This window comes from Coccinella septempunctata, chromosome 6, assembly GCF_907165205.1.
Source record: "Coccinella septempunctata chromosome 6, icCocSept1.1, whole genome shotgun sequence".
Classification (NCBI taxonomy): domain Eukaryota; kingdom Metazoa; phylum Arthropoda; class Insecta; order Coleoptera; family Coccinellidae; genus Coccinella; species Coccinella septempunctata.
The window spans coordinates 5956529-5983241 of record NC_058194.1 but is presented as its reverse complement, the minus strand read 5'-3'; the positions used below and the strand labels follow the sequence as shown (position 1 = coordinate 5983241).

Here is a 26713-nt window from a genome sequence, read left to right as displayed (position 1 = left end):
CGGCACATTCAGGGGGCGGCAAATCCATTGAAATTGAAATTTTTTTTGGAGGGGACAAACAACGTGGTGAGCGGGGGGAGAGAAAAAAAAAGGGAGGGCAACTCCAACTGCTTTAAAATTTTGCCAACTGTCATAGAAACATAGAAATTTTGCCATATGCGATCGAAACTTTGGCAACTGCTTTGAAATTTCTCCAACTCCGTTCAACATTGGGGGCGGCAAGGTCTCCCCATTCTCCTAAGAGAGACTTTTTCTCTGGAGGTACAGGAGGACAGGCGTCCAACATCGATAATTTCCGTATATCCACGGAATTCAGTGAATTCACTGCAGTGTTTTTTTCAGGTATATTTCCGGGAGGGGCACTGCCGCCCCCGATTAAGTAATTTAGCTTTAATTTCAATTGAACACCATCTTCTAGAGAAGACTCTAGGGGGGGTACTTGGGTAATTAACCCTCCTCCCCAGGAAAGAGTTTTTCACACTAAATCTTCGAATGGGAACGATCTAAACCCCCCTTTCCCCGCTTTTCACTCAAGATCAGTTCAGATCCCTCGCTAAAACTTGGCGTTACCCCCCCCCTCCCTGAATTCCTCCCTGGATACGCCGCTAATGTAGCACCCTATTGGGGGCGGCATAACAGTATTTGCACGCGGGCGCTCGGACAGCTAGCGGCGGGCCTGACAGCAACGTTGTTGTCGATTTCGTGTTTCTGAATCCATGCTGATGGCTGCCAAGAATGACGTTGTCTTCAAAATGCGCTGAGAGTCTTATTATGATTATTTCTTCTAGAATTATCGACAAAGTCGGTAAAATCGAAATCGGACGGTAATTCGACGGATCATTATCATCGCCCTTTTTGTAAATAGGCAATACTCTAGCAGTCTTAAGTGCTTCTGGAAAGTGACCTTCAGAAAGACACTTATTGAAAATTATGGCTAGTGGTTCTGCAATTTCGATACAGATGGATTTTATGAATGTGGTTGTCATACAATATATATCCGGTGTTTCTTTGCCTTTGATTTCCTTTATAATACTTATTATCTCTAATTCGTTGGAATTATTACCAATTCACATCTTTTAAGATTTTTCTGCTCTAATATCTTGATAGCTTCACTCTTGCAATTTGAAGGAATCTTCAACATCCGCTCATCCACAGAAGAGAAATATCGATTGAAGGCGTTAGCGTCTAATATTCAGTTAGTTTGTGTATTCTTATTTTTTGCAGTTTCCCTTTTAATAATAGACCATATTGTTTTAGTTTTGTTGTTTGAATTTTTTATAAGTTCTTCATTTCTTTGTTTCTTGGTGTTTTCCAAACACTCTTTCAATTCTTTTTCACACAGGTTATATTCTCTAAGAACTTCTTTAGATCTAGACACTCTGAATATGGTGTCCAGTATGTCCAGTTTATTTTTTATTTTTTTTTTGTTTCATCATTATTTTCAATGATATATTTATTTTTGTTTTTATTATTTCTATTCTTTTCAGGAAACTCAACCTCGAACAAGTTTCTTAGCTGATTGAAGAACACTTAACTTTTTTCTGCCGCTAAGGGGGTGAGTATTTTTTTCCAGTTAATTGAATTTAGTTTGAGTTTGTTGTTATTTATTCCTTGATTTGTGATTTTCCTGTAGGTCTTGTTACACTCATTTGAGGTTGGATTTTTCTTTTCAGATATGAATGACATAATCTGCGCAGAATGATCTCCCATGTGCAAGTTCGAAGTACTTGTATTACTGGGATTGAAGTTGCAGACAACGTTATCATCACAAGTCGATGTGTCGGCAGTTATTCTTGATGGTTCTTCGAATTTATGGTGACCATTGTAGCATCTGAATAAATCCAATAATTTATTCTTCTCTTTGCTTTCATTCAACATATTTACGTTTGAAATCACCGCAAATAATCCACTTATATGTTGAGTATTTTCTGTTCATAATGATATTTTCAAAAACTTGTTCTAACTTGTTCAAAAAATTATACAAGTTCGCTTTCTGTGATCTATAAACAGTAAATGCTATTAGCTTCTGTTCGGGGATTTCTATTGCTGCTATTTCTAAACTGATTTCTTCCTTAAATTCGTTGATACTTCCAATTAATTTATATGATAGCGAATTTCGGACCATTATCATGGCTCTTCCACATTTAAGTTTTGATCTGCAGAAGTAGTCAGCAATATTATAATTGTCAATCATAATATGAGGGGAAAGGATACTCTCATCTCGACTATACCAATGCTTAGTAATTCACACTATTTCTGGGTTTAGTTCATTCAGTAGCAAATTCAACTGACTGATTTTATTTTTGAGACATTGTGTATTGAGATTGATTATTTTTATTTTAGTTGGTGCTAATTTACTTGGGGTTCGTAGATTCCTGTTGAAAAATTGTCGGAAACGATGTAATGCCTACCGATTTCTTATTATAATTAAATCGGTACCTCGAAAAAGCAACCCCTGACGGCCAGAATTTACAGTCATATACCTGTTCTTTATGCTTAAAGTCTAGTCCTACCTGGAAACATTCATTATCAGCAATTTGGTGATATGTGTTTATTTTATTCACAATAATTTGTTCTTCTTTCGACGTTTCCAATTTATCTGTTATATAGGTTTTTATTATTTCTTCCGTTACACCTGTTTTAATTTTCGAAAGAAATAGCCATACTTTTTTTACGCGAACGTCCCTACCTTGAAATGTAGTTTGGTTTTCATTGTTTGTACTTACCGCTGTACCAATAATTTTTGGGCGTTTCGGTTTAATCGTCCTCCATGGAATTTCCGAATTGCTTGAATTTCTCCCCGTGTTTTCTTGTTCCGTATTATTGTTTTGTTTACTTTCGTCCGATATCGTAGTTCGGTTGTGTTATTTCATTCTGCTGTCATTCACTTCCGTCAGTTGACTTTGACTTAACACTCTAATACCCAAGTTTTTTTTTCCTTTTTAAAATTATTTCCGTATAATTTCAAGTTAACTTATGTATAATCACATCTTTCTTTCGCAAATAGTTAACTGATTTACATTAACACCTGTTCTCACAGAATGAACCTATACTAAAATCGTCCAGGAAAACTAATTGAGGGGTCTAAACAGGCGGGACACAGTCTCCGTTGCTACTATCAGAATGTTCGAGGACTGAATACAAAAACTCACAACTTTCTTCAGTCTGCCTCAATAGGTGAATATCACATAGTCGCAGTAGCTGAAACATGGGTCCAGCCTAATGTATATAGCGCGGAACTTTTTTCCGGCAATTATTCAGTGTATAGATGTGACAGAAACCTAAAGGCCAATTCGGTTTCTCGTGGTGGTGGAGTGCTGGTGGCGATTAGAGGTGACTGTGAAATTGACTTGGCGGGTTTTAGTGCTGATTTCTATTCCGTTGACGTTGTTGGCTGCAAGATACTTTACAAACATAATGTTTTCTGTATATTTGTTGTCTATATACCTCCGAAGGCAAATATGTTGCACATTTTGAATCTGTTTGATATGCTGGAGTCGTTGGAATGTCTATACGGAAGCAAAATTCTAGTTCTCGGGGATTTTAATCAACCAGAGTTTTGCGATGAAAGAAACAGGCATGGTGATAAGTTGTTTAGACTTGATCAATTCGCTGGTTTTTTCAACTTGGAGCAGTTCAATTCCATCCTTAACTGCTCGGGCAGACTTCTAGATCTGGTTTTCTCAAATATAGATTGCAGTGTCCGTCGAGGTGAGTTTCCATTTGTCCCTGAAGACGGTTATCATCCTGCTCTGGATATTTCATTGACTTATCGTAAGCCAACTGCTGGTATCACTTTTGATGAGTCAGTAATAAACTTCAATTTTGCAAGGTCCAATTTTCCACTTCTCTACTCCCTGATTTTGGGCACAGACTGGGCATTCTTAGAGACCCACAATGATGTCAACTCAGCAGTAGAATCATTCTACAATACCCTTTTCAATATTTTCAACGAGTGTGTTCCTCTCAAGCAAAATTTCAATAGCAAATATCCTGCCTGGTACACCAAAGAAATAATTAACCTCATCAAAGAGAAAAGTAGAGTATTCAAAAAACTGAAAACCTACAACAACGATTCCTTGAAAGCCCGGTTTAAATCACTGAGAAGTTTGGTAAAGAGCAAGGTTGCGGCTGCCTATGAAGATTATAAGCGCAAGTCTGAAAATTCTATAAAAAGTGATCCATCTGCGTTTTGGAGTTATTTCCACAATAAAAAGAGAACCTCGAGAATTCCGGGTATATTGCGTTTGAACGATGTCGAATACAACAATCCTCCTGAGATAGTTAATGCTTTTGCTGATTTTTTTTGTAGGGCATATACTGATCGATCAGCTGGTGATCCTTCCCAACATTCGTATCCTATCTCAGAAAACAGTCAAATTATTTCACTGAGGTCCTTTGATGAATATGAGGTCCTGTACTGCCTGAGGGCGCTCAAGCCTAATTTTACCAGTGGCTTTGATGGTATACCAGCTTTTATTCTGAGGGACTGTGCTCATGTGTTTTCCAGGCCTCTGCAGACAATCTATAATTTGGCTTTGAAGAGTAGTTGCTTCCCAGATATATGGAAAACTTCCGTGATATGTCCAGTTTTTAAATCCGGGAAAATAAATGACATCTCGAATTACAGACCTATTACTCTTCTATCCAACTTTGCAAAGATATTCGAGATGTGTATATATAACAGAATCTTTCCCCTTGTCAGGAACCTCATATCGGATAGACAACATGGTTTTATTAACAAAAGATCTACGTCTACTAATTTAGCAATGTTTACACAATTTGTTTGTGAGGCTATGGACAATCAGTTGCAAGTGGATGCTATATACACCGACTTTTCGAGGGCCTTTGACAGAGTAGATCACACAATTCTATTGCAGAAGTTGGAAGGCTTTGACTTCGACCGTCAGTTGCTCCTGCTGTTTCTTTCTTACCTCACCAATCGTATTTAATATGTGGAATTTAGAGGTCATAAATCTCGTTCCTTCCCTGCACTCAGCGGCGTTCCTCAGGGCAGTAATTTGGCACCCCTACTATTCCTAATTTTTATAAATGATATTGGTGACCAATTGCGCTGTTACTTTTTGTTGTTTGCGGATGACTTCAAGCTTTTCAGGACTATATCATCTTTGAATGACTGTAGGTTACTCCAACAAGATCTGGATGTGCTGGACCAATGGTGCACTGTAAATAAACTACCACTAAATATTAATAAGTGCAAAACCATGAGCTACACTCTAAAGAGCACATTGGTTGAGCATGTCTACACTATAAGCCAGGTAGTATTGGAAAGAGTGCGGCAGATTAGGGATTTGGGAGTTGAGTTTGACCATAAATTAACATTTCTTCACCATAATAACTCTATCACAACAGCTGCAAAGCGAATGCTTGGCCTCATTTTTAGGGCGTGTCGTGATTTTGAGGATCCCAACTGTTTTACTGTCCTCTTCAATTCGTTTGTTCGCTCCAGGCTTGAGTATGGATGTATTGTCTGGGGTCCAATATACAAAGTTCACGTCGATCGACTGGAATCTGTTCAGAGGCAATTCTTAAAGTTCTTGGCATTTAGGTTGGATGGAGTTTACCCGCCTCGGGGTTTTGACCATAACACGCTTCTGAATAGGTTCTCGTTCTTGTCAGAAGAATCTACTGCCAATGTCTTGTGCTCTTCAAGCTGCTCAATTTCTATATGGATTGCCCTGATTTGCTGGCCAAGCTAAATTTTCGTATTCCGCGCAATGGTAGTAGACTTCAGCAGGTGATGTACCTTCCTAAACCCAGGACTAATATGATGATTAAATCACCTCTATATGCTATATGTCGACAATTCAATGGTATATGTGCTGATGTTGATGTCTTCAATGATAGTGTGCGTGCCTTTAAGCTAAAACTGAGGGAATTGCTGCATCTTGGGCAGATGCATCATTAGCCTGTAAATTTTTAATTTTTTTTTTTTGTAAATGTAACTCTGTTGTATTAGTTATATCAACCTTGTACTTGTATGGTCTTTATAATTGGGAGAACCTTTTTTTTTTCTTTTTTTTTTTTTCTATACTGAAGGCGGACATGGGCAGTTTAACTAAACTGCTCACAGGGAATAATTTTGTATCCAATGCAACCAGTCTCAAGGCGGAGTTGGGTATCAGAAGTTAATTTGTCTTTCGATGGTCGTAGGTCAGTTGTTTGTTTCTGCGTCTGTCTCTTCTCCATTGACGTGTTTTCATATTTATCAACATTTACATTTTTTTTCAACATTTGATTGTAGGATTCATGATCCGACTTTTGAATTTTGAAACTGACCTTATCAGAAAGGAGTATATTATTTTTTCGGAGGATTCTGTTGTTTTCCTGGCACTCTTCTAGCAATCTTTTCAGGTACTCATTTTCTAAATTTAATAACTCATTTTGAACAATCAGTTCATCATAAGATAATGACAGTTCTTCTGAACTTTTCTCCACTGGTACGTGCTTACAAATTGCATCCTTGCGATCTCCTGCCAGCCTAATGCATGATGGATGGAAGTTTTCAAAACACTTCCCGCACTGGACCGAATTCACAACTTTACGGTCACAACCTGCACACTTTTGTTCGGGTTTTTTGTCACCTTTATCGAGACGCAATTTTAGTTCGTCCTCAATCGTCGCCATCTTGAATCATTCATAATGAAATTATTAATGTACATGTATTTTTCAGTCATATTCATTCATTCATTCATATTATCCTGATTCTCCATAGGTATCGAAGTACCCCTCAGAAGCTCTGTGTCTTTTTTGAGTTCGGAGAATCAGTTGTGTTCTGTGTAGGCTTTGTAACGGTGTCGCCACCTTAGGCACAGCACTGCTAATTTGAACCCAACAGTGAATGGAATTATTTATTTTAGGTATTATTTTTATTTTTTGTCAAGTATAAAAAATAGTTCAGCATTAGAACAAACTCACCATATCAATCGAACCCGCCTGAATATATACTGCCACGCCCTCGTACTTACAGCTGACTCAAGGCCTCTGGCAAGATGTAAAAACTATGAAAACTGTCTGTCTACTGCGGTAACTTATTTTGATATTTCCCCAAGTAACATATACAGGGTCTTTCACGAGGAACCTCACCCATATTTATACGAGAAACTACTGAACGTATTTTCATGAAATTCAGCATTTATAAGTATTTAACGATGCTGATGAAATCTAAAATATTTTCAAGGCATGAGCACCTCCGGTTTTTCCGGAAATGACGTCAACTTCCGTTTTTCAAATTAGAATACCATTTTTTTATTGCAGAAATAGATTCCTTAGAAAATTTCAAGTCATTTTGATGTAACATTTTTCAGTTTTGGTTGGAAAATTCTCTCTGAGCGGGAAAATTCGAAAAAAAAAAATCGAAAATAGAGCTCCGCTGAAACAAGAATAACTTCGAGGTTTTTGGACGGAAAATTTTCATTTTTGGGATTTTTCAAGATGTAAGATTGATGTATCTACTTTAGAAATCGAAATCGCGATTCATGATACAGGGGGTGAAAAAATCGCTTTCAAAGTTAGGGATGACAAAATCGTGACAAATCAATTTTTTCAAATTAGAACCCCATTTTTTTATGGCAGATATTGAATCTACGTTAAAAAATAATGTGAGTGTATGCATCACACCCTTGCCGTAAAGTGGATATTTTTTGAGTTATTCACAAAAAACTGTTTTTCGTCTTGAATTCTCAGCTATTTCTTTTCCCTTCACGCCAAAACGATGAAATTTTCAGGAACTGTTACTTGAACCATGTTTTAGATTTTACTACCCTAATATGCAAGAGAAAAAAGTTACAGGTTGTTCCTAAATAGATGGCGAATTTGTATCGAAAACCTCTTTATTTCAACTAATCGGCCATCGGTTTTCTCTCCAGTGATAAAGAAATAATTCCTTATGAACCATATGCAAAAACTTACCATGTTTTACATTCTTTTTTTTAATGATAGATATCATTAATTACATCTTCCAAATTCCTCTATATTCAGTAGCATTTTGTGTTTACTATTAATTTGGTGATAATTCGTATTAAGTTATAAAATCGATCACTATGCCTAATTTTACCAATGAAGATTATTTAAACCTCATTCTACTTCATGGAGAATGTAATAAAGTTGTAGATAGAACGATTCGACTGTTCATTGAGAGGTTTCCTGACCGACCCAGACCAACGAGAGATACCATTAACAGAACCATGACAAACTTGAGAAATGTCGGATCTTTCGTTAAGAAAACTATACACGGAGAAAAAAGTGTAGTAGAAGATGAGAACAACGAAATTACAGTTCTTGCATATTTTCGTGTGAATCCTCAAAATTCTCTCAAAGATGCCGAGATTGATCTGGGATTATCTCAATCGAGTGTTTGGAGAATATTAAAAAACATAAAATGCACCCATATAAATTCAATAGGGTACAGCATTTGAAGGAAACTGATTTCGTCAGGAGAACAGAGTTTTGCGAAGCTATTATGATTCGATTTCAAGAGAATGAAAACTTTTTGGATTGTATAATTTGGATAGATGAATCTAAATTCACAAAGAATGGTTCTTTCAATAGGCATAACAGTCATTATTGGGATGAAGAGAACAACCACCACTTCAAACAATGGAACTTTCAAGAGACCTGGAGTTTCAATGTTTTTTGCGCCATCAAAAATAATGCAATTCTCGATGTTCACATTTATGATGGGACTTTAACTGGTAAGATAGAACACTACACATGTTTGCATTATTTAAAGAATGTTCTCCCTTAGGAGATAGACATATTGACTCAAATAATTGAGCCGCTAGTACAGAACCATAATGACTTATGGTATCAACAAGATGGCTCGCCTCCACACAATTCACTCAATGTGTCAAATATCCTCTACAGGCTATTTGAAGATCGATGGTTGACGAACAATGGTCCACATCTTTGGCCACCACGTTCTCCCGATTTAACTCCTTTAGACTATTATGTTTGGGGTAGGATAAAAAATATTGTCTACTCAACTCCCCTGACTGATAAAGAGGACTGCATAGAACGAGTCAGAAATGCGTTCAGGTTTGTTTAGATTTTTAGATTCATAGTTTTGAAACTCAATTTGGTTTTTAAACACTTTTGCAGATCTCTTCCTCCCGATGAAATAAGAAGAGCAACGCACGAAGCATTCCTGAAACGTATAAATAAATGTCTAGAAATTAACGGTCAAAACTTTGAGCATCTTCTCTAGTTATAACTGCGAGAGTTTGCCATGGTTCTCCTAATAGTAACTTGAAGTCGGTTTCAAGAAGGGGTGAAAAATCTACAGCATGGTTCAAATAACAGTTCCTGAAAATTTCATCTTTTTGGCGTGAGGGAAAAGAAATAGCTGAAAATTCAAGACGAAAAACAGTGTTTTGTGAATAACTCAGAAAATATCCATTTTAGGGCAAGGGTGTGATGCATACACTCACATTATTTTTCAAAGTAGATCTGCCATAAAAAAATGGGGTTCTAATTTGAAAAAATTGATTTTTCACGATTTTGTCATCCCTAACTTTGAAAGCGATTTTTTCATCCCCTGTATCATGAATCGCGATTTCGATTTTCAAAGTGGATACATCAATCTTACATCTTGAAAAATCCCAAAAATGAAAATTTTCCATCCAAAAACCTCGAAGTTATTCTTGTTTCAGCGGAGCTCTATTTTCGATTTTTTTTTAGAAATTTCCCGCTCAGAGAGAATTTTCCAACCAAAACTGAAAAATGTTACATCAAAATAACTCGAAATTTTCTAAGGAATCTATTTCTGCAATAAAAAAATGGTGTTCTAATTTGAAAAACGGAAGTTGACGTCATTTCCGGAAAAACCGGAGGTGCTCATGCCTTGAAAATATTTTATATTTCATCAGCATCGTGAAATACTTATAAGTGCTGAATTTCATGAAAATACGTTCAGTAGTTTCCCGTATAAATATGGGTGAGGTTCCTCGTTGAACGCTTATCCCTATGAGTCGATTATTTCCGAATATTTCTGAGTAACATTTTCGTTATTTTCTATGGAGTATCATCAGATTGGTTCCGAAGTGTCCGTGAATTTTTATCCCTAAGTTTGAACTGAAAATACTACTTTAATTGTGTTGAAGTAGTGGTGAAAGGAGATAGCGTAAGAAACTGCCAGATAAGATATAACATCTGCATGCTATAAGTACAGTCGCAGATACAAACATCCTATAATTATAATACCTTCGTTTTAAAATGGTTAATAAAGTAAACTGTCATTGCTGCAATCGCCTTTTCGGGGATCATCTTGTTCTTACCTGCTGTATATGCCATGGCATTTTTGGGAATTTATGTATTGGTTTAACAAGTTCTGAAATTCGCATTATAAGCTCGAAGAAGTCAATTTCTCGGAGTTGTGAGGATTGCGAAAAAATCGGCAATGACATACAATCGTTAAAGTCAGTGATTGTATCACTGCAGAAAGAAATAAAGGAACTCAAAACATCTGTCCAGTCGGTTTCCGGAGATATTAGCCCGGGTGTCCACTGGAAGCGTATTCGAGCGGCTACGCGCTCACGCGAAACGAGCAAGCGAAACGCGAAACGAGCAAGTCCGGCAAGCCGCTACAGATCCCAAGTAACGTATTTCAATACAGCGTTGTCCACTGCAGGCGACTTCGAGCGGGCGTTTTCAAGCGGCTACGAGCTCGTACGCGCGATCCGCCTGAAATGGGATCTGTAGCTAGTGTAGCGCGTGCACGCCCGTTGGCTCATTCATTTCAGTCCGGTTAAATTGAGATTCAGTAAGGATTTTGTGCCTATAAAAGATTTCTGTTGCTTAAATGGCTTCATCAGTGACCGAATTAAATCATCTTGGCTTTTTTCCTTCAAAGGAATTGAGCATAACATTTGGCGGCCAAGAAATGGGATTTTTTGTAGTTTTTCACTCATATGTCTTCAAGAAATACGGATATCGACTGATTACTTGCGAGAAAAGCTATAGAGTACTGAATTCCACGTCGAATGAGATCAAGTGAGTACTTTTTCTCATTAATGGATCCCAAAGTTGGGACAATTTCCTGAAACATTTTAAAATGTTATATTTCATATTGATTTCCCGGAAAAATCTTTAGAAGCAGCTTATATATGAAAGAAGTAAAAAAACGTATAAAAAAGTTGTAAGGCATTAAATTTCACATCGATTGAAAACACGCGTTCATTACACAAATACAATTTTTTCGTGAAGATTTCAGATTTAAAACGTCATAGACCATTTCGTGGTCATGGACAGTAAACGACAATATCTCTGAAATTTTGCTCAACATTGATATACTCTTGTATGGAAACGGGTTGAGGAACGCCGCCACAATCAACAATTTAGTGATCTACAATGAAAAAAATTGAGCTTTGTTTATATTCAGTTTTCCAGTCGATGGTGGCGTTTCGTTAAACTAGATGCACCCAATTGCAGACACAACCAATTTCACTGTTATTACCAAAACGTTAGAGGACTTAACTCGAAAGTGCGAGATTTTTTTGAAAACATTTTGAGTGGTGATTTTGATTTGGTGGCCATAAGTGAAACTTGGCTGCAGAATGAGACTTCGAATTCGGAGCTGTTTCCTGTGGATTATGATGTCTTTCGTTGTGATAGAGATCAAGTAGCAACTGGAGCGAAGAGAGGTGGTGGTGTATTGCTGGCTGTACATAGTAAATATAATGCAACTCTTATTGACTTGAATAATGTGAGAAGGTGTGCTCCAACTATTGATTTTGTCTGTTGTAAGGTAAAAAGTACCACCCAGAGCGGGATTCGATCCTACGACCCCCCGATTACCGGTCAGGTTCGAATCCTGCTCTGGGTGGTACTTTTTTCAGAATTCAATTCCTGTCTGTATGCCGCTAAAACATTCATTTTCATTATATTTTTAGACAAAAAACTATCATCACAGTTTATATTTTCGGCTTAATTTGTTCAATGATCGGAGGTTCGCATCCGATCCCCGCTGATGTCGCTATATGTCGACGACGCACTGGGAAATGGATATGTAGAATCCCAAAGATCATTGAAAGCGAATGTGTATCCCCTCCACCTATAACATTTCCAATCGCTTTCGAACGCCGGAGTTCGGAAGTGATAATACTAACATGTGAATTCTGAAGATAGTGGTTTCCAGACAATGCAGATGGATCCTCACGTCAGCCCGGGTAGCTCAGTTGGGAGAGTACATGACCGGTAATCGGGGGGTCGTAGGTTCGAATCCTGCTGTGGGTGGTACTTTTTTCAGAATTCAATTATTCTACTTTGATTATAATTGTTTTATATATTCCTCCAAGTACTGAGAACCGTACATATGAGTTATTTTTTGATATTCTGGCATCACAGGATATTTTGCTCAGTGGTGGCTTATTAATTGTTGGCGACTTTAATGCCACACTGTATATCGAGGATTCATTGGACAGTAAAACTTTAGCTTTAAAATTGTTTTCCCAAATATTGGAATTGAGGCAGTTCAATAACATCTTGAATGTAAAGCGGAGACTGCTGGATCTTGTATTTTCTAACATAAAATGTGATATTCTGGAGGATACATTTTAGCTTGTAAATGTTGATCCCTACCATCCTCCTATTCATTTCGTTCTTGAGAATGTATCTGTGCGTCGTCGAGTTATCGGAATTGATCACTATAATAATACTTATGAATTTAATTTTAGAAAAGCTGATTTCTTGACGATGTATAGGATGATTCTCGATGTTGACTGGTCAGTAATTTTGTTAAATCAGGTCAATTCAGAGGAGGCCTGCGAAGTTTTGTACTCCATGCTTCATGAAATTTTTAATAGAACAATTCCTCGTAAGTCTTCTAGAAGGAGACGTTTTTCTATGTGGTACAATGCTGAGGTTGTCAGTCTTGTGTTCAGGAAAGAGAAAGCTTTGAAACGGTTCAAAAATACAAAAATGATTTCTTATTACAGTGAATATAAGCAACTAAGAAAATTGTTGAAATCTAGTATATCCATTGCTCATGCTAATTATGTTCAATCAACAGAACAGAAAATTATGTCGGACCCGGCTCAGTTTTGGACTTTCATAAATGACAGAAAGGGTAATTCTCGTATTCCGGGTGAGTTGAGGGATACTGATGGAAATGTTAATAGCGGAGCGCGTAATATTGCAGACACGTTTGCTAGGTATTTTGAGAGTGTTTATCGGAGTCCGCGGTCTGTGCCGTCTGAAGATTTTGCCCGCGTGGCTGACTCATCTCTTGTTCATATTGATTCCGTATGTGAAGATGATTTAATATCGGCGGCCAAGAAATTGAAAAACAAAAATACAGCTGGTCCCGATGGAATACCGAGTTTTCTTGTTAAGGATTGTATACGTGTATTGGCGGTACCACTCATGCACATTTTTAATTTATCCTTGAGAACGGGTGTATATCCTTCAATTTGGAAACTTTCAAAAATCATTCCAGTTTTGAAGAAGGGAGACAAATCTGACGTGACCAACTATAGACCCATCTCTATATTGTCAAACTTTTCTAAGATTTTCGAGATAACCTTGCATAGACGTATATTTCCGGAAATTAAAAACAAAATAATATGTGAACAGCATGGATTCTTGCCGCATCGCTCGAGTCTAACAAACTTGGCGGTGTTTTCACAGACACTGGTCGAGATCTTAGACCAGTCTGGGCAACTAGATGTTATCTACACTGACTTTAGTAGAGCATTTGATAGTGTGGATCATCGACGGCTTATTATGAAGTTGAAGTATATCTATGGATTTTCGGACAGTTTGTTGGGACTCATCACTTCATATCTCTCAAACAGGAGACAATATGTCAGGGTGAAGTTCTAATTCATTTTGTTTCTTGCATCATCCGGAGTTCCCCAGGGCTCAAATTTGGGCCCATTATTGTTTATACTGTTCATAAATGACTTACTGGATGAAATTAAAGTTTTGGGTTTATTATTTGCGGATGATTTCAAGTTTTATCTCAGGATAATGTCAATTCTCAACTGTGCCACATTACAACTAGCAATTGATCAATTGTCTCGGTGGTGCAATCTCAATAACTTAGACTTAAATATAAATAAATGTCAGGTAATGTCTTATACTCGTAAAAAAAATGTTATTATGTATCCGTATAATATTAATGGAAAAGAGCTGGCAGGTGTTACATAGATTAGGGATTCAGGTGTGATATTTGATGAAAAATGTTCTTTTGTACCTCACATTGAAAATCTGATATCGTCAGCATTCAGAGTATACGGTTTTATAGTTCGTAACAGTGTGTATTTCGCAAGCACTAAAACTCTTCTTTCCCTTTTCAATTCGTTGATAAGAAGTAGACTCGAGTACGCCAGCCTTATTTGGCGACCTATATACCGGTGTCATGGGGATCAGTTGGAGAACGTTCAGCGTAAATTCTGTAAATTTCTAGTTTGGAGGGAAGACTCTGTATATCCTCCAATAGGGTGTAATCACAGACGTCTACTGGAAAGGTTCAATGGACAAACATTGGAGAACAGGAGGGGTATATTAGCCCTTAAAACTGTTTACAATTTGCTGAATAACAGGATTGATTGCCCGGCATTGTTGGAGATGTTACCAATTTTTATTCCACGGTTAGAAACTAGAAATAGACATTTGTTTTATTTGAACTCTGGTAGGACTAATCTGAACCTACAATCACCAATTAATTTTATGTGTTATATTTACAATACTGTGGCTGATAAGTGTGATGTAACTGTTGATTCTATAGATGAAATAGTGGACATATATGTTAATTCTATTGAGTAGAAATTTTTTGTTCGCAATATTCTGTACAATTTTTTTTTTCTCATGGGGGTCAGTTGATATTCGGCTGGATTTTTTTTATGTTAATGGGTTTGGTCATTTTTCATGTTTAACATTACAAATTTTTGTTTCATGCCTATGCTGTCATACGTTAGTATAAATTTCTGATGATTTCTCACAATTTTCCTGTAATTGGGTGTTAACCTGTTGGAAATAAAGGACTAATTATTATTATTATTATTATTATAATGTAAGTGCAAGTACCTACAATTTTTTAGAATTTGGAGATGTCCGGCAGGGGGTTGAAACCATACTAAGGGTACAATGGATGACGTCATTTTAAATATTATTCTAGAGGAAATATCAAAAAACTGACTTTTATACTTTAAAGTAATTGAGGTGCAGTTTTTAACATCTTTGTTACCAGTTACCTTGCAAAGTAACTAACATAAGTAAATTACATAGTCGACCATCGTTCTTACCTGTGTTCGTGACGTGTGCAGACAAACTTTCAGGTTTTATGAAATGATGTGCGCCTGGCTGTTGCTGGCAAGAGCCCGCAATTGGTCATAGCCCAAGAGGACTATGACCAATTGATTTATGTTAACTAATGTGTGATGTCAAGTTCACTCTCAGGGTACTTTGCTACTGAAAATATTCGTCAAAGATCCAAAATGGGTAGACGGAGTGTTACAAGCTACAGCACCAGTAGAAAAAATTTGCTTTTTGTACACACACGGACAAACAATGATTGAATTCGATAAAAACTTGCTTCACGATGAACCAGAATACTTTTCTATAATCGTTATAAGATTATGTGAATGAAAAAATATATTGATGGGCATTTTCGGAAAACATCAATATTACAACTTCTTGACGAGCAGTTTATTAAGGTGCATCAAAGTTACTTACCGACACCAATAGCTTGAATGAGAGCCTGTGTTCCAAAGTAAGTAAAAGGCCCCCCTTCAAAGGTCAAATTTTCCTTGCCAACAGTTACTTCGACACGACCTTCAAGAACCAGAACAAAGTAATCAGCTGATTTGCCCTGCTGGTATATAATACAGTTAGGATCTGTTCTCCAATTTTTATTCTTCTTTATCAAGCAGACGATATCCTGTTTCAGTAATCTTTTCAGAATCGTTTCTGATAATACATTAGGATGGAAGGATTCCACACCTACAAAAAAGTTTTTATGAATAAGAGGACAAAATTCCACACTTGGAAGATTATTTATCACTTACTTGTACTCAAGAACTGGTAAGCTGCAAGAGTTAATTGTGGACTTATACGTATTTTGTATGAGTCAGTCTTGCGATCAGCAAATATACTGAAATCTTGTCTTGTTCGATCTGCTATTCGTTTTCTTTTAGACCGGTTATCAGCTGAAACAAAAAAATTCCTAATTAGGAACTTATCAATTTTTCTTACAATTCGAGCAACTGAAGAGCTACGATTTCAACTGAGCTTTATCAAACTTCTATCGCGGGTATCCTCGTCGAAAATCCTAACGATAACTAACCTTCTCTTAAGCCAAATGGTCGGTGAGACAAAGGAGGAAACGTCCTAAGATGTCTAATAGTGAATTGGAGTTGCAATGCAAGTATCGTGTTCGGAATCAACGTCGAACGCGCTCTTTAACGGTAGTTAACGGTCCGATAACCAATAGAACAACCGTTTCAGACGTCGGACGCACACCGGGCGAAGATTCTGAACGCTACCAAAATTTTTCATTGATTTACAGAAGAGTATTGATAGTTGGGTATTTTAATTGACATCAACACTTCACGTGAAAAACTCTTCAAATGTTTTATGCTCCTCTGTATGTACCATATCAGTCATGTTTCAATACTCAAGCTTGGGGTTAAATTCTATTGAAAAATGTTGATGAAATAAGATTCAAAGGTGTTGCTTAATATAGCATTCAATCTAAGAAAAAATATACCACTTTGTTATGTTATCATCGTTCAATCTTCATATTGTTTAAAAACATAAGCAGATTCAGGATTACATATTCTCTTGTTCTCTTCTAACAAATATTTTCATTTGGAATATTTCATATAATTTTGGATTTATTTATACCTTATAAGAAGCAATCCAGTCTGAACTAACTTCCACTTTATCAAGATTCTGCCAATAATTTGGTATGTACTGAACTGAATCATGAAATGAACTGGGATGTATATGTGTATTTGAGCCATTATTTAAAGATATCCACTTCCACCTTTTGTTTTTAGATAATTCAAGTAATCCAGTGCTAAGTAGTAGTGTATGTGTAGATTGGAGTACTATATATTACGCTTTAGCAGTAAAATTTTCGAATATTTTTCAACACGGAATCATTAGGGTCAGTTGGGACTATATTTTGAAATTGTTTCTGAATATAAAGGAAAGTAGTAGGAACCAAATATATGATGGGGAATTTGTGGTTTTAGAGAAAAACCTCGATAACTTCGAATCAATTAATTTGGTGGAATGAGTTGGCTGTGAATACAAAAATAATGGAAAAAGACACTGCAACTATCATAATTATTTAAAACTCTACTAGGTGTTCGAAATGAAACAATGTATAGACCACATATTCAAACTATAAATAGCTTACCTCGTATTTTATTTTTGTTTATTCTATAGCAAAATTACCTTTGAAGAATTTGCTATCGTATGCAAAAATAACATTTTGGCAATGAACCCGAAATTTTGTACTGATTACTTTTCGTCCGGCTCGGGGCGATTGAATCAATTTTGTGAATACAGAATTTGATGTACCTGTGTTGTCAAATTAATTCTTTACGAAATCGGCTAGATTTTACAGTGAATTAGGTGCGTGGTCTGAATGTTAGACTTCATTATAATCAAGAATGGATAGTGATAGCGATATGGATAACAGTAACACTTCACCAGACCCCAGGGAATTGGCAATTGCGGACACCTAGATGACGCCATCTGTCTATATTGTCTTGCCTGCTTGCTATCCTCGGCTGCACCTCGTCTATCAATTTGCAGGCTCGACTGTAATACAGTTTTTCGTCCTTGATACATAAATAACTATTAACGACATCAGGTGAATATCAAGGTCACATATTATTATGTTTTCGAAATATTAATAAAATGGTCGAAATCGTAAAATACTGCTATCTTTGGTTGTATTTTGTTTTGCTTTGATAACGATCACACATAAAACTCATCTGTAGGTAATCTCAATCGATCCACGGGATAAACAGATGAACTGCAACTTTGAAGATATTCCGATGCGTGCAGAAATTTCAACAGCATCGGCGAACAACATTTTTCTTCTTTAAGATAATTCCAGTTGACAAAGGGTACTCACTGTGGGATGAATTCAATAAAACAAAGTTGACAAAATATCCAACATTTTAGTAGCACGATACGTAGGTCTTCATAAAAAGATTTCATTCAACGAGCAAACTCGTGAAGAATATAAGAACTGACCGAATAGAATTATTTCTGTTTCTTAATACATGTTCAGAATTCATGATGTGTATAACCAATACAGTATTGCTGAATTTGCTATAAAACGGGTATCATCCGATATTTATGGTTTCTTATAGTAAGAGTGGAATTTGAACGTCAAATGGTTAAAATTCGATACTGCTTAGTTCTAACCTGCAGCTCTAGATTACGACAAGGCTCCGTGCTCTCTCCCATTGACTGGGAATGGAATTGTCACCAACAATCTAAGATATGCTGACGACGCTCTCCTACTAGCAACAGATAGGATGATTTGTAGTTACTCTTATCAGTGGTAACAGACCATAGCCGACAAATCAGTCTACGGTTTAATACAAAGAAAACCAAATATATAGAATATATAGATGGTCCTCAGCGACAACAGAAATATATCAACAACTTAATAGATATCAGCAGAAATGGAGATTTGGGGAAGTACAGTCAAACAAATGCATGAGCCTACTCTACGATTGCCGAGTTGAGTGTTGTTTTGTGTTCGAACTGTCATTGTCATCCTCGACAATTTTCATATGTAAGAGCCATAAATTCTAAATGCAAAGATTATAGAGTAGAAAGATAGGAAACGCCCTCATATCGCTAGTACTAAAAACCGACTACATTTTGGCCAGTGAAAACACGCGTGACAATGAGATGGCGCTAAAAACGCACTGTCAATACAGGAAAACTTTTTGATAACAGTTTTCTGTTTTTTAATTGAGGGGCGCGAAATTCGAATTCTATTTCTCGTATTGCATTCCAATATTGACTTTGTTTCTATCAGAAAACAAACATCCTGAGCGACAAAACAAAAGTATGGTTTTGCTTTGTGATCAGGATGTTAGTTTTCATCTAAACATTGTTTGGAATCAATTGATATCAAGGAAGATCGCTGTTGGATGTGCTATATGTTTATTTGCAATTCATAAAAAATTTACAAAAATTGAAATAGTGGGCAATAAATGAAGCTTTAACTAGGACACTAAAGTATATAGTGATCTGCTATATGTCGAAGGTGTTGTATCTGTACAATAGGTTGTTCTGAATTAATGAACTTAGTTGAATATGTCAAATATACATATATCAGAAATTAATATGAACCAATATTCAATATACCATCATAGCATACATATTTCAGTTACTTACATATGTGGTATTATTTAAAGAATTTTCAGAACCACACTTTAAAACCTTACAGACATATGCAAGACCTGTATGTCAGTATAGTTTCTTGGTGCTTTTTTTATGATTTCCTTATGATATGGTCTCTTCATGACACAATATACAAATTGATTAATGAATGAACAAAACACTCACAGCAGGTTTCATAAAACTTTGACTTTCCAAACAACAATTTGACAAGCACTCGGTTCCCAAATGGAAATCAATAAAACCTCTGCTTTTCTGTATATATTGAAAGAGTAGCAATTGAGAATCATTGAATGGACCTATAAGGATCATAATTTCCCCTTAATAGGCCGTTCATGCAAGGGATGCTTTTTGCATACAACAATTTACGTCGATGAACAGTTCTCAATTGACCTGCAGTAAAATGTTCATTGCACATGGTGTAGTTAGTAGTGTTTGATGAAGTAATTGTCTTCAAGTCCTGAGAATTTTATTCACTTCGGAGCACTGAAAATTAGAATCAATGAATGACCGATTCACATGTTACGACTTTTGATACTTACGCTTCCATTTTCCTTAGTTGAGTAAAAAACTTAATCACGTAAAATGAATTATATTATTTGATCCACCCTTCTTCACCATTCAATAATTTTCGAACAATATTTGGATGTTTTCACCAAGAAAAAAGACAAAAAAATTCAAAAATCAGCAACTAGAACGAGCCAGATAAACAAAAATCGGAATGAGAATCAAAACATTCAAAACCTGTTTGATCAAAATTGACGTCTGAAATCTTAAAAAATTACATATATTTCTGCAAATGGTACTCAAACTAATATTTTAACCAGTCCTAGCGTCTCAAAAACACGCGTGACACACAGATGGCGCTCAAATCGCTTTAGTCGCGTCGTTTCCCATCTTTCTACTCTATAAATTCTTGCACTAATTTGTCAGGAGCAAATCGTTTATTTCATTTTTAATTGATTTTGTTTCAGAGATTGGGAGTGAAAACCCTTAAAAGTTTATTAAGAAATGCAGAATCCCCCCAGAATAAATTTCAATCCATATTGAATACTTACTGAACACATCAGTTTCATCCATAATCTCAGCCTGAATGAGCTCCTCGATTACATCTTCTAGTGTAATCAGCCCAATGGTTTCATAAAATGGATCACCCTCGCCTTCATTATTTACTCTGTGTACGAAAGCCATATGACCTTTGTTACCTAAAAAAATGAATGGAAGCTAGGCTGTTTAAAATTGCTTCGTAAGAATTAACTTACCTTCTTTGAAAATTCTGAACATGACATCCAAGGTAACATCTTCGAAAACAAAATTGCAAGGGTTCTGATAGAATTGGCACAAAGTTTTCAATGGGGTGTTATCATCAGGATCCACAAACGCCAAGTCCTTGATGTAAAGCATGGTCACTATATTTTGACGATTGCCTTCGAAAACTGGTATCCTAGAGAAACCTGTGGATGAATAAGAATGTGGTTATCAAAAGGTAAACTCGTTAGATAAAAAATTTCATCTTCTAAGAACGCCTCCCAGATGTGAAGCATAGAAAAAATAAACATACGAGAGACCCAGTGTAGGGGGGATTATTTAGCCGATTGTTAGGATAATCGAATAGTCGGTCTCGCGCCCTGAAGTTTAAAAACAATAAAATTCAATATTGAATATTGACATTCGGCTCTATTTTGTATCTTCAGATTCAATAGAGACAAATGTAGCAATTTCGACCCAAATCATCACCGGTGTGAACTTAGCAGCCACTTCAGATCTAGCGGCCATTTGATCAGTGGCGTCGGGTACTTTTTTTTTCGTGTACTGTCATACTGAAATCGGTATTAGGTATCGGAAATGAATGAACTCTTTCAAACCCAGAGTGTTTATTCATTAGAAGATGATAAATACTATTTGAAAGATTTTTTATTCCTAGAATGTTGAAGTGTCAGTTCCAGCCATAAAATGGATATTCGAAATATAATCGAAACTAGGTCTAAAAAATGAATAAAGAGTTTGAAATTCGGTGTATGTATTTATAAACCCTCAAGGAACGATATTCCAAGAGCTTTTCCATTTGCAGGACTTGGAAGGGTTAATTTCACTGCCTCCGTCCAATTTTTGGACGGACTGATTCTTCAACAATTTTACATTGGATAAAAGGAAACGGAAAAAACTTGCAAAGTTTGCATTACACAGAATCGGAGAAATTTTAGAGTTGACGAATTCTTCTGATTGGCATTGGGTTGCTACTGGTTCTAACATAGCAGACTAAGCTGCAAGTACATATTCGATCACTTCTCGACAGATCAATTTCGAATGGTTTACTGGACCTGAATTCCTGAAAGAAATAGACCCTGAACAATGGCCAAGGAGAATGATGAAGAGTTAACGAAAAATGCTTCCGTGAATTTGACTTCGGAAATTACGAAATTTGAATTTTTACCTGACATGAAACGTTTTTCTAAATGGTTGTGATTAATAAGAACAACAGCTTGGACAATGAGAATTTGCAGAATTTGGGTTAAGAGACTCAGAAAAAAAGGCATCGATTTTCCAGATTATTTGACTGCAGGTGAGATAAAGGACGCTGAACCGAAATGGATTGAGAAGAGCCAGTATGATAGTTGTTCCGAGGATATCAGCTTGCTGGAAGATGCTAAAAACTTGAACAAGAAAAGCAGATTGAAAAAATTATGTCCCGAAATCAATAACGAAGATATACTGGTCCTCAGAGGTAGACTAGACTTAGGCCCGGTACTTTCACCTTCGAATAAATTTTATTCAATGTCAATAAATATCTGTTAAATAATTTCCTATCTGAAGGATACCATATTTCGGTCAAAGACTATAGAGTAGAAAGATGGGAAACGAAGCGACTAAAGTGATGTGAGCGTCATAGAATATCGTTCGAAAATTATTGTATGGTGAAGAACTGTGGAGCAAATAAAACGAATTTTACTAAGGAAAATGGGAATGTAAGTATTAAAAGTCGTCATTTATTGATTTTTATTTCAGTGCAACGAAGTGGATAAAATTTTCAGCAAAGATTATAGAGTAGAAAGATAGGAAACGCTCTCATATCGCTAGTACTAAAAACCGACCACATTTTGGCCAGTGAAAACACATTTGACAATGAGATGGCGCTGAAAACGTATGTTCAATACAGAAAAACTGTTTAATAATAGTTTTCTGTTTTATAATTGAGGGGCGCGAAATTCGAATTCTATTCCTTGTATTGAATTTCAATTTGGACCTTGTTGAGACCAGAAAACAAACATCCTGAGCGACAAAACAGAAGGATGGTTTTGTTTTGTGACCAGGATGTTAGTTTTCATCTGAACATTGTTTGGAATCGATTGGTATCAATGAAATACGCTACTGGATGTGATAAATTTTTATTTGCAATCTATAAAAAAATTTACAAAAATTTGAAAGTATGGACAACGAATAGAGCTTTGACTAGGATACAAGAGTACATGGTTATCTGCTATAGGTACGTCAAAGGTGTTTTTTCTGTGGAAACGTTTTGAATTAATAAACTGAGTTGAATTTGTACAATTCATATCAGAAATTGATATGAACCAATATTCAATTTACTCTCATGGGATACACATTTCCGTTACTTACATATTATTTACAAAATTTTCAGAACCACAATTGAAAAAAACCTCAGAGAGGTATAGAAGAGCTGTATTCAAGCCCGTCAGTATAATTTCCTCATGCTTTTTTATGATTTCTTCATGGTATGGTCCAGAATGAATATTCTGGATGAATGAACAAAACACTCACAGAAGGTTTCATAAAACTTTGACTTTCCAAACGACAATTTTGACAGTCACCCGATTCCCAAAACGGAATCCATGGCTGAGTTCGGCTTGAAGTTCTACAGATCGAACCGAGAGAGCACGGGGAACGTGACGTCATTATTAGATCTCGTTCCCGGTCATTTTCAAACCCAAACGTACTGGGAGTTCCCTGTCGACATCACCTAGGAGTTTCAAATGGTTGTCAAGACGAGTTGACAACTTTTTGCCGCGTCCTATTTTGGCACTCCGAAAATAATTGTATAGAAATATTGGTGAAAACCAACGACGTAATATGCATAATATGAATTCGATAAGTGCAATTTGTAAAACAATTAGTGATCATTTCGAAATATGGTAGAACAAGACATATGTAAGAATGAGAAGATTTGAAAATTGTTTTGGGTGCTTTCAAGATTCCCGCAGTTCCTCGGAGCTCAAGAAAACAACGACCAACGTTTGACAGAAATTTGGTACTGGGTACACTGGCCTCATTGTGCTGAGCTCAGTTTGCCGTCACCATTGACTAGAGGTGCTGCTAGCTTGTGTGATTTAATTATGTACCAAGTAATAAATAGTAATATCCTAGTCATTTATTTATATGGTATTATTTGTACTATTTGATTTTTGTTTGTTTGAAAGTTTATCTGATATTTGAAAGTGCGAAATGAATTTGAACCATGCTATTATAAGATTTAGTGTTGAACTCTTTTTGGATTATGAGGAAGAGGAAAGTAAAGGCATCTGAAATGGTACCAACTTTAGTCTTCAATATCAGATTGAATTCTACATTGCTTCAATGATTCCGCAGAAAATTTTTCTGAAATCTGAAAAATATCTTCAAATTTTCTCAAATAGGGCATCATTCCAATGTCAATAATTGCGAGATTTTTGCTTCATATTCAGTTGAACCGTCCGAAAAAATCACTTTATTTTCTATTACGGCGGCAGGGGCAGTTTTTCAGAGGTACTCGTTAGTTTTTGTCACTGACGGCAGTCACAACTTCACACTTGACAGATCCTCATCGTTCTCTATCAGCAAACTCGGGGAAGTGCGAGCGTGATCGGAGAACATGCTCCGTCTCGACCCGAACAGAAAAAAGAATACTCAGAGATCGAAGTCGAACGCGATTGAAATACACTTGACATGCTCAGAGTCGAAAAGTCGCTAAGCCGAACTCAACCCATAAAACTTCTGATTTCTGAATATATTGAAGGCAATTGAGAATCTTTGAATGGACATATAAAAGTCATAATTTCCCCTAAATGAGACCTTCATGTAAGGGATGCTTCCTGCATACAACAATTTACGTGGATGAATAGTTCTCAATCGACTTGCAGTAAAATGTTCATTGCACATGATGTAGTCAGTAGTGTTTGCAGTCCTTTACGTCCTAAAAATTTTATCCACTTCGTAGCACTGAAAATAAAAATGAATGAATGACCGAGTCACATGTTACCAGTTTTAATACTTACATTCCCATTTTCCTTAATAAAATTCGTTTTATTTGATCCACAGTTCTTCACCATACAATAATTTTCGAACAATATTCTGAGGTTTTCGCCAAGAAATTAGACAAAAATTTCAATAATCAGCAACCAAAACGGGCTTGAAAAACAAAAGGCGATACGAGGTTGTCTAGGGTTTGTCTAACCCCTAATTGAATAACAACAATGGCGCCACGCTCAACTCACAGTGGAGAAAACGTTTGTAATAAATGTGCCAAAGAAGTGAAAATTTTCGTAACTTGTGCCAAGTGTTATAAGACATACCATCCTAGTTGTGTGTTAAAAATTTGTGGATTATACGTAGGAGGTTGCGGAGAAATAATTTGTTGTGACGACATAACCTCTAAACGTTCTGGAGAATGCTTGTGCGAAGAGAAGGATGTCGAAATACAAAAACTGAAAAGTCGTATTTCAGAATTAAACGAATTCTGTTTTGAAGAATCAATCAGTAGACAACAAACATCGATGCAGGCTGAAAACTGCTGCACTGATGATGGGTCTGCCACTCTACCAGAACCAGAGAATGTGAGAGAAGAGGACGCAGTTATGGAGGTGAAATATCTTAATATAATTATAGAAGAAAAAACGAAGCTAGTCGAAGAATTGCAGGATAAAATAAAAGTTATGAAAAAGTATACATCACTACTCGAAAAAATCGATGTAGAACACGAGGCGCCATCTTCTAGACCAATATCGCCGGAATGGAATAGAAAACTTTGTCAACAATCTGACATTGATAAGACTGCTCCTACTATCATCGTAGAGAAATCTGCAATACCAACCTCAATAGTTAATAAATCTGAATCCAGAGAGAAAACTGCAGATAAAACAGAAATCGACACGAGTATGGAGATTATAGAAAGGAGAAGAAGGAAAAAAGATAACTCCTATAAAACAGAATCAAAATACAAAAGAACTAAAAAGGAAAATCTATCTGCGAAAAGGAAGGAAGCTGGCGTTACTGGAACCGGAGACAATTTGGCCCAATTTTCGGGAGCCCCAAGACTCGCATGGATTTATTTGGGACGAGTAAGCAAGAATGTGGAGGAGAATCAAATTGAGAGCCATCTCAAAAATCATTTTCCCGATGAAAATTTTATAGTCGAGAAACTCCCCAAACGAGATGAATCTAGAAGCTCATCATTTAGGATTGGTGCTAACTTGGCTCTTGTGGAGAAGCTTTATAGGTCGGAGATCTGGCCTCTGGGAGTGGTTGTGAGGAGATTCAGGTTTTTTCGTGGAGGGAGAGAATCAGAAGGACAGAAACGTCAAGGAGAGACTACAAAAATCTAAAAAAAGGACGCTTAAAAAAACATCTAAAGACGCAATACTGAATGCCAATCTCCAAAGTCTGAGAAATAAACTCGAAACAGCGGATTTCGTACTGAACACAGAAAATTATAAAATAGCGTGTATAACTGAACATTGGATGCCTGACGACGAATTGAAATGTGTTAATATTCCGAACTATAGGGTAGCGACTTTCTTCGCCCGCGAAAGATTCGAACATGGTGGCAGCCTGATACTGATCAGGGATAATTACGAGTGTGATCCAGTTGTAGCAATAAACAAAATGTCTGTTGAGAAACATATTGAAATGTGTGCTGTCTTCGAGAGGTCTTCTGATACCCACTATTTGTGCGTTTATAGACCCCCAAAGGGCGACTTCAACTTGTTCTTGGAGCGACTGTGCGAGGCTCTGAATTTTATATTCGACCAACCTCATCATAATGTCGTGGTTGCGGGTGACTTCAATGTTTGTTTCGATGAGGCAAACAACGAGAAAATGAAACTGCAGGAAATGCTGACAACATTCGGTATGCACATTGCACTCAGCGAGCCAACCCGTATAACACTGACGTCGAGTAACTGCATTGACAACATATTTACAAATATAAACCCTGATGTTTATAATGCATCCACGGTGAATCATCACTTATCGGATCATCTGTCGCAAAGATTAGATATCCAGCGGGTAGACATTCCTAAAAAACATGAATGCAGAATTACTCATA

The 26713-nt window shown here is 36.5% G+C and overlaps 1 protein-coding gene across 1 annotated transcript in view; it reads right to left on the bottom strand.

Annotated features, from left to right (window-relative positions):
• Nucleotides 1-26713, bottom strand: part of LOC123315471 (unextended protein) — a 227137-nt gene that overhangs the window by 26924 nt on the left and 173500 nt on the right. Inside the window, exons 5-8 of the mRNA XM_044901167.1 lie at nt 20658-20849; nt 20454-20600; nt 16026-16166; nt 15694-15960 (exon numbers count right to left, since the gene is read on the bottom strand). Of these exons, the coding sequence (XP_044757102.1) occupies nt 15694-15960; nt 16026-16166; nt 20454-20600; nt 20658-20849 (747 nt within the window). The remainder of the gene's footprint in view (nt 1-15693; nt 15961-16025; nt 16167-20453; nt 20601-20657; nt 20850-26713) is intronic.